This window comes from Parasteatoda tepidariorum, chromosome 9 (genome assembly GCF_043381705.1).
Source record: "Parasteatoda tepidariorum isolate YZ-2023 chromosome 9, CAS_Ptep_4.0, whole genome shotgun sequence".
Lineage (NCBI taxonomy): Eukaryota > Metazoa > Arthropoda > Arachnida > Araneae > Theridiidae > Parasteatoda > Parasteatoda tepidariorum.
This window is the reverse complement of record NC_092212.1, coordinates 40,407,499-40,422,939: the sequence shown is the minus strand read 5'-3', so window position 1 is coordinate 40,422,939 and position 15,441 is coordinate 40,407,499. Positions and strand designations below refer to the sequence as shown.

Genomic DNA, 15,441 nt, shown 5'->3' with positions numbered 1-15,441 from the left:
ACTAAGATAAGTTACTCTTTGTGGTTCTTTTTCCGTTTATATAAAAATAAAGTATTGAAATTCAATTTCATTAACTTATGTTATTATTTTCCATTTTTTAAAAACTTTTATTAATTATTAAAAAGCTAAAATGCTTTAATAATCAGCTTATTAATACTTCGTTTTAGAACAATGAATTTTAATTATCGAATTTGTGAGCATGCTTATTATTATTATTTTTTTAAAAATATATGTAGAAATACAACATGGTTTTAGTGAAATATTTCTGGAAAGCTGAATAGATTTAGAAATATTAAAACAAACTTTTCTTAAATAAGCATGAAATTATTGATTATTATGATATATTTTGAAGCATAAAAATCTTAATAAAAGTAAATATTAATAATAGAAACATATTAATAATGTCATTCACGAATGATAAGCAATTTATTTTGCCAAAATGATTCAGCTGACTCCTTACTGCGTAGCATCTTTGTTCGTACACATCTTTCAACCAGCGTTCAGTAGACACTTCAATTTTTGTTGTTGTTACCTATGCTACATACCAATCAGCAAGCCTGCTCAAAATCAAGCAAATTTTCAAGGCAGAATGTGCGTTTCCTTTGTTTTCAGTGGCTCCATCTATGTCCAAGAATACGAATTCAGCCACACACACGTCACAGCCCGTTTTACAGGGAGGATCCAATCATGCTTCATTCATTCATACACAGATCGTAATTTTGACCTGAACCAGAGAACGATCAACTTCCAGTTCAGTATCCTCAGAGGTATTGATTTGTTATGGAAACTTGGAGGACTTTGTAACCCTGAAAGATTTTACGTACACCAGCCACCATTTAATACACGGTAATTCTACGACCGGTGGGATTCGAGCTCCAGTTCGCACGAGCCGAAAATTATACCAAGAAGGCTATCTCAGCCCTTCATTTTTTAAATGAACGTAATGAAACATATATATTCGATCATATATTTAAGAAAGTTTTAATATTATTATAAATTCTTAATTATTTAAAAAATTTATACTTTAATTGTTTTGTTTTTACCGTTTGATCGTCCTAATGCTGGAAACCTCTATCAGTATTAGGAGCTGCTGATCAGAATCATTATATACACCGAAGAGCCGTTACATTATGACCACCCTCCATCTATAACAATGGTCTCGCCCAGGTTTCCATGGTTTCTCGCCCAGGAACAATGTTTTCATGGGGCACATTAGGACCCATAAACCTCATAGAACAATCCCTGACGTCTGTAAGCTTCTTGAACATAGTTGCAGACCAGGTTCACCCATTCATGGCAACAGTTTTTCCTGCGGGGGATGGTGTTTACCAACAGGATAATGCACCATTTCATAAGGGTCGAATCGTCGTGGAATTTACCAGTGACTTTCAAGTCATGCCTTGGCCCCCAAATTCACCTGACCTTAATCCAATAGAGCATTTGTGGTCCTACTTGCCACGCTACCCTCTAGCAATGTGAGGGAATTGCAGGACCAGTTGGTGAGAGCTTGGTACCGCAGACTACCTATCAGCACCTTGTGAAATCAATGCCATGGCGGATGCTAGCAGTTTTGAGGGCTAAAGGTGGTCCTACATGTTATTAGCAGGGTGGTCATAATGTAATGGCTTTTCGGTATATGTGTGTCACTGCAAAAGCTTGACGAAGAAATTTAAATGTACACATGCTGTATTTTTATTAAAGAGTGACTCTATTTGTGAGGGGTGATCAGGTGATGCCAGTTTAATTTTATTTTAATTTCATTTGTATTTAATTGTATTGTATGTTTATTGTTTACAATCATGAATACTGATGAGAATACTGATCTGCCTGGCCTTCCAAACGTAATGGCTAATATTATACCTGTGGCTTCAACAGCTTCTTCTCTTATATGCCTTTGCCAATTTTTAGGGGTGGGAAAAACGGTATGAAAATTAAAGAATTTTTGGCACGTTTGAAGGATTATGCAGTTCAATTCAACTGGTCAGAAGGTGACAAATTATTTGTCTTGAGGGAAAGATTATTTGATGAAGTCAGACAGCTCAGTGAATAAATTAGAGTATCTGTTAAAACTTATGACGATTTAAAAAATGCCCCTTTGAAAGCTTTTGGGGAGAACATCTCTCTGTCTCAAGCTTTATTTGACTTTATGTCTTTTAAGCATGACATTAATACTCCTGTTGATAGATTTATTTCGCAGGCAATGGAAAAAGTTAGTTGTAGTTGTAGTTCATTTACGTCGCACTAGAGCTGCACAATGGGCTAATGGCGACGGTCTGGGAAACATCCCTGAGGATGATCCGAAGACATGCCATCACAAATTTGATTCTCTGCAGAGGGGATGGCACACCCATTTCGGTAGGCCGACGACCTGCACGCGAAGTCGAACACTTTAGGGTAGAACAGTTTAACGAGGACCAATACCGCACAACCTCGGTCCCTACGCAGACTGATCCAAGTTGTCACCCACCCGAACACTGGCCGCAGTCAGTGATGCTTGACTTTGGTGATCTGCTGGGAACCGTGTCTTAACGATCAGTCCACTGCGGGACTGGAAAAAGTTAAAAAATTAGATTTAGGATGTGACCCTGCAATTGCAAAAATAAGAATTAAGGTTCTCGGTTAGCATGCTTTGGCATTATGTGACTCTGGTGCTTCTGTAAATATAATAGAAGAATCTTTTTTACCTAAAGATGTTAAGACTTTTCCATGTTATACAGAACTTAAGACTTTAAGTAATACTATTAAAATTTCTAAACAAGTTAAACTTAAAATCACTATAGGGAAAATTAAATGTAATTGACAATTTTTGGTTTCACCTTCTACTATTTCTAAAAATTTTGATGTCATTTTGGGTCATGAATTTTTTCTTGATAATAGAGCAAATCTTGATCATGGGGAGAAGGTTTCATATGTTAAGTGTGAAAAAATAGAGTGGGTTAATGTAAATAAGGAAGAATGTAAACAAAACACATCAGATATATCTAAGATTAAGGGATATTTAAGTAAGTTCAGTTACCACCTTAGTCACAGTTACCACCTTAGTCACAAAAACTTGTTTTTGTAAATATTAGAGATTTCCTACCCGGTTTGTTCTTAGCCGAACCTGTTACAAGAGAATTTAATTCTTTTATTTGCTCGTTCAGTAGTAAATTTAAAAAATAAAAATAAGATTCCTGTTTTGTTAATGAATACAAATAATTTTAGTGTAGATGTAAATAAGAATTGTAATTTAGTTAATTTTACCAGTGCAATTTCTTCAAATGATTGTAGTAAGGAGCTTCTTAATAATTATGAAGAGGAAATAGGCGATTTAGAAGAGGTAGAATTAGAATTCCAACAGGATTTCAAAATTGATCATTTAGAAGAACCAGTTAAAGAAAAACTTTTAAAAATGTTTAGATGAAAACATGGCTGTTTTTGCAAAATCTGTTGAAGATTAGCCCGGCTGTACTACTTTAATGCATAAAATTCCTCTTAAGGATGATATCCCTGTTCGTAAGAGACCTTATAAGGTACCATACCATTTAAGACAAGAAATGAATGAACAACTAAATATTTTGTTAGAAGCCGGAATTTTAGATCCTTCAACTTCTCCCTATAGCTCTGCTGTTATGCTAGTTAAAAAAAGTAATGTTGAATATAGATTTGTGACAGATTTTCGAGCATTAAATACTAAAATTATAGCTAATGCATATCCTATCCAAGAGGGATGGCAGTGGGGTGCAAGGGGGTGCACTTGCACCCCCCTGGCGTTTTTTAAAAACAAAGAAACACAGAAAAACAATTTTGTTATAAAAATTTTTTATTAAAAATATTTTTATTCAAAAACAAATAATTAAGTAATTATTGATACATAACAATTAAAAAATTGTTGAATCAAACAAGAATTTTAATCGTCTTGTTTGCTGTCCAAATCTGTTTATAATTTTTTCAATGAATTCTGAGTCATCGTTGATTCTTTTCTTATGCACACTGAGCATGTACAAACTTGGCTGATATCTAAGCTATATTTTTAAATTTCATTTAATAAAATATAAAGAATATTATATTTTCTGTTAGTTACTTAGTTTAACAAAGGTGTATAACACAAACTGACTTCTCACAACTGTAAAACTTCATCAAGACAATAAATACCAAAGATAAGCTTAAGCGTGCACAAACACGTTAGTATACAAAACTACGGTTTGTAGTTATTTGTGTTTCAAAGTCAGTAGCTATGCCAGGGCCATCAATACAGTTTCTCGTGGCAAAATTTGCAAGTACAAGAAATTCGTGCTTTTTTTTTTTAAATATCTTGTTAACAATAAAGAAATGTATCTTGAAAAAAATTAACAGATGAAAGTATATGTAATAAGAAATAAAATGNAGAATTTTTTTTTTTTTTTGGGGGGGGGGGTAGTTTGTTAGAGGGTTGCATCCCCTTTCATATTATTCTAACGGTGCCCTTGATTGGATGTTTTCAAATTTTTTTCCAAATGAGAACCAGAAAATATTGAATTCTTAACTAATTGTTGATACAAAAATTGGTAAGCACTTCTGAAAATCAAATAGTACGGTCAATCGAAAAGTACTGATTTCTTTCCCAGAAAGTAAAACAGATTTCATTCATTTTCCTTTTTTATATTTGATGTATTATCTATTTAATTGGTTATTAATTTAAAAACAAAATGCTTACTACCGTAATAACTTTTTACAATAATGCTATTGTCACATGCTGAAAGGTCATTTTCAAAGAATTTGGATATAGTGAACTACTGTTTATACTTGACTTATAGCTGGATCCGTAAACCATTCATTATAATGGAGTTCCACAGTACATGATTTTGGATATATTTTAATGAATATTTTTTATTGTTGAAAAAAAATCCTAAAAAAAAAAATACCTCTTGTAATATTTTTTGAAGTCTCCCCTGCTACAAACACAAATAGCTACTCCCTGTTACTCCCACCTATTACCAAGCTGCTGTTGCGTTGTAATAGTTGAGAGTGGCAGCGAGTAAAAGCAAAATACCCTAGTTGTACTTATTATAAAATGTAAATCATGAAAGTAAAAGATTCACTAAACAAATTATTTTACTATGTACACTTTATTACAATTTCATCCATTAATAAATACAAGATTTTCTATTATTTACAAGTTATACATTCAAATGCAGTTCTCCTGTAAAAATAAGGCATTGCAATTACATACTTTTTTTAAATGTTTATTTTATTGTATTGAATTTTATTCTGTTCAAATACTTAATGTGGGGAAAATGTTTAAATCAAAATATTTCACGTATTTTAATAAAATTGAATAAAAATTAGCATTGCCAATTTCGGATAGAACCCAAAAAATTATTTTCAAAAATAAACAATTTTGTAATAGTTTGAGGAAGAAATTTTGTGTACCATTCGCTCAAAATTATTTTTTATACAGAGTGTCCTAAAATCATCACTCTTCATTCCTATTTTTAGAACACTTGTCCAAAATGTAGACATTTTATTTAAAAACAAAAACGCAATCGAAATGTGAAGAATGTTTGTATGAAATTTAGAGATCATTCTGTAATTGCTTACTGCCTTTTCGCTTTCTTCAGTCAGCAAACAAGGTTTGGTGCTTTCAACTTGGCCCTTCTCGTTTATAATTTGGCAAGTTTTGATATTTGTTCCCCTCTTTAATTTGAGACCCATAATGAATACAGTATTTTCCTCATTTTTGTTAAGAATTCTTCAAAATATATCGCTTGGTCTTACAATGTATTCTGAAAAAAAAAAGAATTAAATAAAAACGAATCATACGTTGTTGCCTTAAAAAAAATCTGTAACAAATCAGCTGCTTCGTTTGTGCAGATTTCTGCAGATGCCAAAAATTGCTAACTAATTCTTTTGTAACAAAGAAGAATAGAAATTATGGCAGATCATGTTTTCTAGATAAAATAAATATTGAATGTTCACATAATTTTAAACTGAAAAAGTTTCGAAATTTTGTGTCTTTAGCCCCTTTTTTAAAAACCTAGCTAGTTGTCCTACATTTTAGGTAACGGAACAATAACTTATTAACAAAAGATACATTTTAAGAGTCCAAGAAATGCAAAGGTGTTTTATAAATGCTGTAATTCAAGACTTCTTTAAATCGTCCTTTCAAAATGCTATTTACTTCTTCGAAAAAGTACGCCAGGATGACTTTACTGTTGTAGAGAGTTTCTATCGAAGAGGGTGACCTCGTTTGGGCACCCACGATATCTATGGCAGCTGTTATACTGATTTTGCCGACATCGTCAACTGAATAGTCAAGGATTGTCGGAACATTGTCACTTAAGGTAGATGTAACCTTTAACGATAATTTCGTTTGTTTGACTGTAACGATGAGCTGGAAATTATAAACATCACTACCATTGTGAGCTTCGACTTGGTACTTCAGAGTTAATTCGTCGAATCCAAGAGGGCATTCAAAAGTAATGTTTCTTTCAATGAATTCGGGAATGCTGCATTCGGAATTCCTCCTCACGTTGGACAAGTGTTCAAGTTCACCCTTCTCAAGTTTGAGGAAATTTGCATCTTCATTTTGAGGATCTCGAACAAAAACTTTCTCCAAGAGAGTGCTACTCAAAACGAGAGGATCCAACTTGCTGTACTTCGATTCGAACAAAAAACGGTTGGTGAGAACAGAATCGATGTAACTGTTAGAATCCTCTATAGTATATTCTTCTTTGCCTACAGGAAAAAATGGGATTTTATTAAAGCTAAATAGTATAAAAACCAATTACATTTAAAAATTAAAAAAATTATTTAAAGGTAATTTTCATGTTTTATGCTCCTTGTAAAGGAAGTAGGCATCGTAAGCAAATCTTACTCTTTATCTTCGCTAGAATATCCCACTTTCTGATTCACACATACCATTGTAGGGAAAATGCAAAATTTACTGAAACCATGGTAAAGGAAAGGAAAAAAATATGGAGCGTGGGTAAATCGCGTAACTTTTATACGGCTATTATACTTACAAAGGAGGTTATTAATACGGCTATTAATACGGCTATTAATTATTGAGTGCTATGTGGAAGAAAAAAAAACATTGAAAAATATGGCTGAAAATTTTGCTGCATGATAAAAAAAAATCAAGATTGAGAAAAATATAAATATTTCCCTCTATCTTCTTAGCGAGGGAAAATCCCGCAGTGGACTGATCGTTAAGACACGGTTCCCAGCAGATCACCGAAGTCAAGCATCACTGGCTGCTGTCAATGTGCGGGTGGGTGACCACTTGGATCAGTTTGCGTAGGGACCGAGGGTGCGGGGTATTGGTTCTCGTTAAACTGTTCTACCGTAAAGTGCTCGACTTCGCGCGCAGGTCGTCGGGCTACTGAAGCGGGGGTGCCTTCCACTCCGCAGAGGATCAAAATTGTGATGGCGTGTCTTCGAATCATCCTCAGGGATGCTTCCCAGACCGTCGCCAATAGCCCATTGTGCAGCTCTAGTGCGACGTAAATGAACTACAACAACAACTACATCTTAGCGAGGGAAAAGTTTAGCCGCTTCTATTACGCAATGAGTTTGCTCGTTCGTGTATGAAAGAAAAAAAATACCAGTCCAAATATGGAAAGTGATATTTTATGTTGATCAAGATTAAAACAAATATTTAAATTCTGGTTATACGATCAGTTAACAGTTGACTATGCTACGTCACAAAATTAGTTTGCTACGTCACAAAATTAATTTTCTACGTCTGTAGAGAACAGTGTTATCCTTTTTATCTGGTTAAACTAGATCAGGTGAATTAGGTGCTGTTTATGACAACAATGCCAACATCTTTTAGCCTTTTAAAATTAGGAACGAAACACTATTTGCAGAAGCAAACACACCTTACAATAGAAAATGAACTCAATAGGAAAAATTGAAAATGGACGAGACGCGTACTAAGTTTTAGTACTTAAAGTAGTTTATAAGATTAGTGGATCTCAGATCCTAAGCCAAAGATTGTAGGATTATTGATAAGAAGAAGACGCACGTTTTATAACGAAATAAAGAGCTTAGGTAAGTAATGGCAACAATGCATTTTTCCCATTCATTCTTGTTGCTCAATAATTAAACTTTTTTAAACTTTTTCAAATTGCCAATAAAACTTTTTTTAACTCATTTTGTTACGTAACAAGTATTATTTGTTCTTGTATGAAGAAAAAATATCTGTCCCTATGTACGTATGGTAAGGGATATTCTTTTATACGGAGCAAGAATTAGGCTAATATTTAAATTTTGGCTATAAGATCAGTTAATATTAATTTTGCTACGTCACAAAATTAGTTTGCTACGTCTACGAAGAAAAGTGGTGTACCACCTATCTGGCTAAACTAGATCAGGTGAACTTACAACATTAATGCATCGTCCCCATTCATTCTTTTTGGTATCGGTCATCAATTAATCGATTTATGCATGATGGAAGTTAAGATACTCTTAAGTCTTGAACTTCTATATTTAAAATGATACATTATGGAAATAAATTTTGATTGCTTACCACGAGGTGTTGTTCCATGGTCTTCAGTGACTGGCTCAATTGTAGATGCATAAACATCTTCTAAGTCTTCTATAGAAAAAGGATTCTTCTGAATATCCTCTCTAAACGCTTCTTTCAGATGGTGATGTGTCAGTGTATTAATTAAGTTAAAGAACAACTCTTCCACGTTTTCTTCCATGGGTTCCCTTATCCATTCCAGCATACCCAGACCATCAATCCAAACATTCATGTTAGATATGACGGTTGGCCTGTAGCTGTCCAACTTGCCAGCTTCACCTGAGGAGCCATTAAATGAGAAATCCATTTCGATTTTCAAAGGAGAGGTAACAGCCTCTATCAGGACGTCAGCGGTTGAACCGATAACGGAAACTTTTCCAGTAAAATTGAAACTAATTTCTTTGGTTTCGATTTCTGTGTGAATTTTCAGTCTTCTGTCGTGAAACGATATGGAGCATGCGCCCTTTCGATGAAGATTGCCCAATCCTGTAATGTGACCCTCTGTCAAGTTGGCGTAGCATTTGAATGGATATAAAACTACTTTCTTCTTAAAGTTAAGTTCTCTTCCGTAAATAGGAAATGATTCCAAATTATTATTTTTCGTGGCGTTCACCAGTAATTTATCCACATATGTATTGCAACGTTTGATAGCATCTATGTAGCTGCTTCTTCCTACAAAAGAAATATGTATGTCTGAAATTAATTTGTGACTGAAACTCTGTCTCCACTCAATGACACGATATCAAAATCGTAAATTACACCGCTAAGACTTTTTTTGGTCAAAAATGGTCAAATAACAGTTTATTTAATTGTTAGTTTACAGTATTCAGCCAAAACAGTCAAATAATCATAAAAAATGATGATACACAAACTGTTAAGTGTGAGAAAAACCGTTTATTGATTTTTTCACCTAATACGGTTGATGAACCAGAATTCTATCAGCGCCAACTATATAGGCCCACCTTAAAATCCATTTTGTTCTGTGGAACTAGGTTCATCTGTAGCTAAGAGGGCTAATCGGTCAATTTAAAGACCGGCTAAACAGGGCTTCAAATTCGAGAGTCGATATTACAATATTTCTTTCCTGACTTTCTTTTCATCAATACATGAAAAGTTTCCAGTGTCCTGCACCCTTCCCTCTGTGACCTTGGACTATTAGAATATGAAATTATCATGGACCCATAAATGGCGCAGCTCCCACAGAGCTCTATTGTCCGTTTAATTTTTATGGTTAAGAATCTATGCTAGTTGTAAATGGTTACAAAACCGTATCATTTTCAATTCGCATTTTGAATTCTCAAACCGTACCTATTGCAAACGGTTACAAAACTGTAAAGGTAAAAAAAAATTCCTTACCATAAACTTTATGGTTGGTTAATCGGATGGGCAGACTACTGCTTATCATTTTACCGTAAGTTCAGAATGAAAATTCTAATAGTGTTTGTAAGAATTCTATTTCTGTACACTGTATTCTGCTATCCATATTTGTTATCTATAGATGTTTCAGTTGTGATAAAGACTATCCCTACACTTGTTTTCAGTAAATTTTAGCAAATAATATTGATTATTAATAATAATTGTACAAGTTTCAAAACAAACAAAGAAAATTATTTGTTTGTAAAACTTGTACGATATTACGATTTTGGAACGCAAAGCAGAAAAAAAAAGTTTGTGATTATGTGTAATTTCTACATTTGTATTAGCTAAATTTTAAGAATAAAAACTAATTTTTTAATAATAATTGTCCAATTTTTTGACTAAATAGCGAAAATTATTTTTTGTTTGAAAGTCATAAAACTATTTGGAATGCTAGACAAAAAGATAAAGAACATCCAAAAGTATTATTATGCTAGATTATAAAGAAAAAGTATCCCTACAATTATATATTATAAATAATGGCGAATTAGTTAATTAATAATAATTATTTAACTTTCGACCTAAATAACGAAAATATTTTTGCTTAAAAGTCGTAAAACTAGCACACTTTTAGAATTTTGGAACCCAAAAATAAAAAATTAAAAACATTAAAAGTTTTAATTATATCAAATTCTAATGAAAGAGCATTCCTACAATTGCATTTCCTAAATTTCAGTGAAAAAAATTAATTTATTAGGAATAATTGTTCATTAATTTATTAGGAATAATTTTCAAGCCCAACAAAGAAAAGAACAAAATTAGTAATTATGCGAGATTATAAAGAAAAAAGAATATTCTTACAATTATAAAAGGTAAAATATTTCTCACTCTTAATGCACTTAGTCACACTACTATATTCTACCAAAATGAACCAACAATTTGATAAATGAAAAATCTCCCAATTTTAATTTAACTTTGTATCAATTCTGATGCTCTATTAGTAACCTTTTAAAACGTTTTTGGAAAAAAAATTACTTAACAAAATATTAGTTATAATCTGAAATAAAATGTTATTTCTTAATATTTCACCAGAACAATGAATAAGCGTGCAATTTTAAAACAATTTAATTTAAAAAAAGAGAGAACTATTTACTATTTTTATTTAAAAAAAAGAGTGTAGCTTACCAAGAGGACTACTAGCCACAACCGAAATGGAACCAATCAGAATCAATAAAGTCTTCATTTTCATAATTAGTTTTCTGAAAAGAAAGCATCATTATTTAAATAAGATAACTAAATCCTAGGAAAACAATCTACAATTTCAATACTTCGAATAACTAAATAAAATTAAGATCTAAATATGAAGTTTAGAATTGTATATTTTTCTTCCAAATAAACAATTTATTAAAAACTACTAACTTTGAATAACATATAATAGTATATAAATATTAATTAAATAATAAACTTAAGTTTATTTTATCATAATTATACGTTGCAAGTAAATAAAATCTACACGCAATTGTTAGTTATACAGAGAAAGAAAAATTCTGAAGAAAAAATATTTCCTGATATTGACTAATAATTTACTATTTTTTTTTATTTACTATCGGTTAATGTAAGAACATGTACCCCAAAATAAAATAAAAAATTCTGAGAAAATTAAAACTTGAATAGTGCTTAATAATATTAAAATATAGTTGCATCAGAATTAAATCTGAGTTTCATTTTATCGTAAAAATATATTCGGATAAATTTACTATGCATACAATAATTAGCAAAAAAATAATAAGTCAAGAATAAAGTTTATTTTATCATAATTATAAGTTATAAATAAATAAAATTTACACGCAGTTAGTTAAGCAGAGAGAGGAAAATTCTGACTAGAAATATTTACCTGATATTAATTAATCATTTAGTATATAAGTTTACTTTATTTACTACTAGCCGCAAAGGCGGCCAGCTGTCCGCCACGCTAAAGGTTTCCACAAATAAAGTTTTTTAAAACATAGCAGGAAATCTGAAGATTAGTGGACAATTAAAGTGTTTCTGTCCTGCAATTTTGTCTTCATATCCAGTTCTGCTGCAGATGTGTTATAGCTCTTGAGGATGTTTGAAATTATATAGCTACAACGCTTAAAAAAAAAAAAACTAAAATGCTAAATACATGAAAAGAACACGAAAACGAATAAATTTTTTATGGTATCAATTTCTATTTCTATATAATTTTTTATGGTATCAAATTCTATTTCTATATCTGTTACGTCAAGCACTCAGGTATTATAATTTGATCTAGTTGTGCTTGTATAATTTTGATCTAGTTGCGCTTTCTACGTCATTTTGTTAACATCGTTTGGTTTGTTATTTAACATCGTTTGGTTTGTTATTTCTAAGTTAACTTTCAAAAAATTGGCTGGCATCAGCATTTTTATTCTTTAAGTTGTTTATTTTTTCTTTTGGAATTCGTTCCTTTTTAGCGAAATGTTTTTCAACCTAATCGAATTCTTTGCCGACTGTTCTCTGTATATATAAAGAAAATAAAGTAAATATTTTTAAAGTGTTGTGAAAAGAATTTTTAGTTGTACAAAGTACTACAATATCGCTATAAAAATTATCGTCTTCGCTTAAAAAAAAAAAATAGAGCGTGGAAAGAAGAAGAAAAACTTATTATAACAATTATGAACAGCGACAAATATATCAAAGCGAAGCGTTCTATTTACGTATCGAATATGTTGCCACATTTTTAATACAAAAGTTAAACTTTTCTCCACTTTAATAAATGTAAACTAATGCGAACTTTACAATTAAATTATTAATTCCTTCGTATATTATTGGTTTAAGTTGTCGAAAATTAATATTTCAATTGTAAGGTTCGCATTAGCATACATTTATAAGAGTGGGGAAAAGTATATGCATTTTTTAATAGTTTTTTGAATATGGCTCTTTGAAGACGAAAAAGCAGACGAAAAGCATAGACTTACAAAATGACTGATAACTAAATAACTAATCCAAATTTTTGAAAAAGAAAAAAAATACTTCTTCATTATGTCAAAACACAATTATGTGTCGAGTTTCGTGCCCGGGCGAGGCTTCTGGGGCGATATATTGTGATTACAGACACACACACACACACAGCCGCTTTTATTATTATGTATAGATTGGCTATTTTACGTAGAAAAAATGCCCCAAAATGAAAACAAAATTCTGAGAAACTTGAAACTTGAATATTAAAATATAGTTGCATCAGAATTAAATCTGAGTTTTATTTTATTGTAAAAATGTACTCGAATAAAATATAATTTAGTATGAATACTATAATTCGCTACTAAATAATAAGCTCAGTAATTAAACACAATAACTAGCAAAACGATTACCTAAATAATTCCACACAATACCTAATAAACACAATAACTAGCTAAATAAAGAAGAGAAATTATCAACAAATGCATAAATATATTTTACTGATATTTAATAATTTAAATTAGTATTTTTTATCCCCTATTATAAAACTAGGTATCGAAATTAAATTGCTACAAAACGGTAAGTTTTTAGAAAAATTAAATTTTTAATAGTATTTAATATCATTCAAATTTACACATGAAAATAAGGTAGAAAAAATATCAACAAATGTATGCAAGAACTTACCAAAGGTATTGTTGCAAAGAATGAAGAATTGCAAGAAGTAAAAGATTGCAAGGATTGTAAGGAACGAGGTAAATATTCAGGCATATTTATATGAGATTCTTAAGTGCCCCTTGAAATCTGGAAATTATTAAAATCACTCCCTTATCATTATAATTATCCCTAAATATAGTAAGTGGGCAAAGTTTAGTTTTTCAGGATGCTATCTTTAGACCGGAATTGTAAATATATTTGATATCATTAGAAAAGAAATTAGAATTCAAAGGTTATAACAGGACGTCACCAAAATATACATATTGTGCATTAATCTAGAACTTTGTACTTTCTAATTCACCTTTAAACGGAGAATAAAGATTCGAAAAAAAACTATTGAATGATAAAAAAAAGAGACGCAGAAGAAAAAAATGGATGACATACACGCAAGAAAAGAAACGCAAAAGAAAAAAGAAAATTTACTTATTGATAAATAAAATAATTATTTTGCGGAATATATGAGAAAAATTAGTATAAATTTAATATCACTTCCAATAAATTTATATATAAGAAATCAATATAGGTAAGCAATTGTAGGAAATCAATAAACCAGCTAACTATTTCAGCAATATTTGTATAAATACATTACAGAAAATCAATAAAAAAAGTTAAATATTTCAGCCCTTTAGATGTAATTACGTTATAGGAATTCCATAAAATAGTTAAATATTTCTGCAAAATGGTAATTGCAAATTACTAAATCTTAAAATGCTTATAACTTAATTTTTTCAGTCATTATATAATTTCCAAAAAAATAAAATAAAAAATAGATCCGAAAGTTTTTATTTAAAAATATTTTAATTATTTCATGATTATACAATTTTATTCGAAAGATTAATAAAAAAAAGTAATATCGCATTCTATAAAATCAAATGTGAAGACGTTATTATAGGAAATCAATAAAATATATTTCTGAAAAATGGCAATTTTGCATAAATGAATCTGTAAATGTTAACTATTTTATTCTTTTATTTATTATGTTGCAATAAATAGATCCTCAAATTTTTAAATAAGTTTTCAAGTATCCTAAATTTAAAAATAATTTAATTCTTTCACAATGATGCAATTTTGGATGGAAAATTTAATAAAAGCCAGATATCACATTCCATGAATTTAGAAGTGAATACTGTATTGTAGAAAATCATTAAAAAAGTTTTATTTCGGTGAAACGGCGTCTTTAAATTAATAAATCTTAAAATTGTTTTGCTCTATTCTTTTTTTTTACTTGGTATCTAATTGTTTTAAGGGAAAATATTTAATTTATTTAGAGGTCATAAGAACTGTTTAAAAATAATTATCATAAATTAACCTTTGCATTCGACGATTGATATACTCACTCAATAAAAGAAATATAAACTCCTGCAAAACTAGCGACTTCAAAAATAAAAAAAATTATAAATAATAAATAAAAATGAAATAATTTCCTCGAAATGCTTTAAGCCTAATGTTTGAAAAATTAAGTTTAAGGTTTCACAACATTAGGCAAAATATTTTACAGCGTTGGACAGTTCATTTTTGAGTTTAAGACAACAAATGTTCAAAATTTTGTAATTTTGAATCCAGCCCAGAAGATAATCGAATTTCTAGACCAGGCATAATGCGAACTAACCATTATGACCGGAGAAGAAATTCTGGTAAAATTACCGTATTGCTGGTAATGGTAATTCTGGTAAAAAAATAATAATAAATAAAAACTATAATTCTGATAATAAAAACTAAATAAACGGCTTACCGTTAACCGACTAAATAGCTTATATGCCATGCTTCAAGATATCATCATAAAATTACCAAATTTTACCACATATATCAAATTTCATCGCATATTACAAAACCATATTTTATTGTTCATTTTACCAAAATAATTACCAAAGCGGTTTGGTCAAAATCACCGAGCGGTTTGGTGCTACCCTACAGCCGGAAACACG

At 30.6% G+C, this 15,441-nt stretch overlaps 1 protein-coding gene across 1 annotated transcript; it reads right to left on the bottom strand.

Moving 5' to 3' along the window:
- Positions 1 to 5,068: 5,068 nt before the first annotated feature.
- On the bottom strand, positions 5,069 to 13,599 carry LOC107452842 (uncharacterized). Its single transcript, XM_016069458.4, has 4 exons — positions 13,487 to 13,599; positions 11,030 to 11,103; positions 8,492 to 9,160; positions 5,069 to 6,696 (listed from the first exon to the last, which is right to left on the bottom strand). Exons 2-4 carry the CDS (start codon positions 11,091 to 11,093, stop codon positions 6,056 to 6,058), a joined length of 1,374 nt encoding a protein of 457 aa, XP_015924944.1. The 5' UTR covers positions 11,094 to 11,103; positions 13,487 to 13,599; the 3' UTR covers positions 5,069 to 6,055.
- Between the last annotated feature and the right edge of the window lie 1,842 nt (positions 13,600 to 15,441).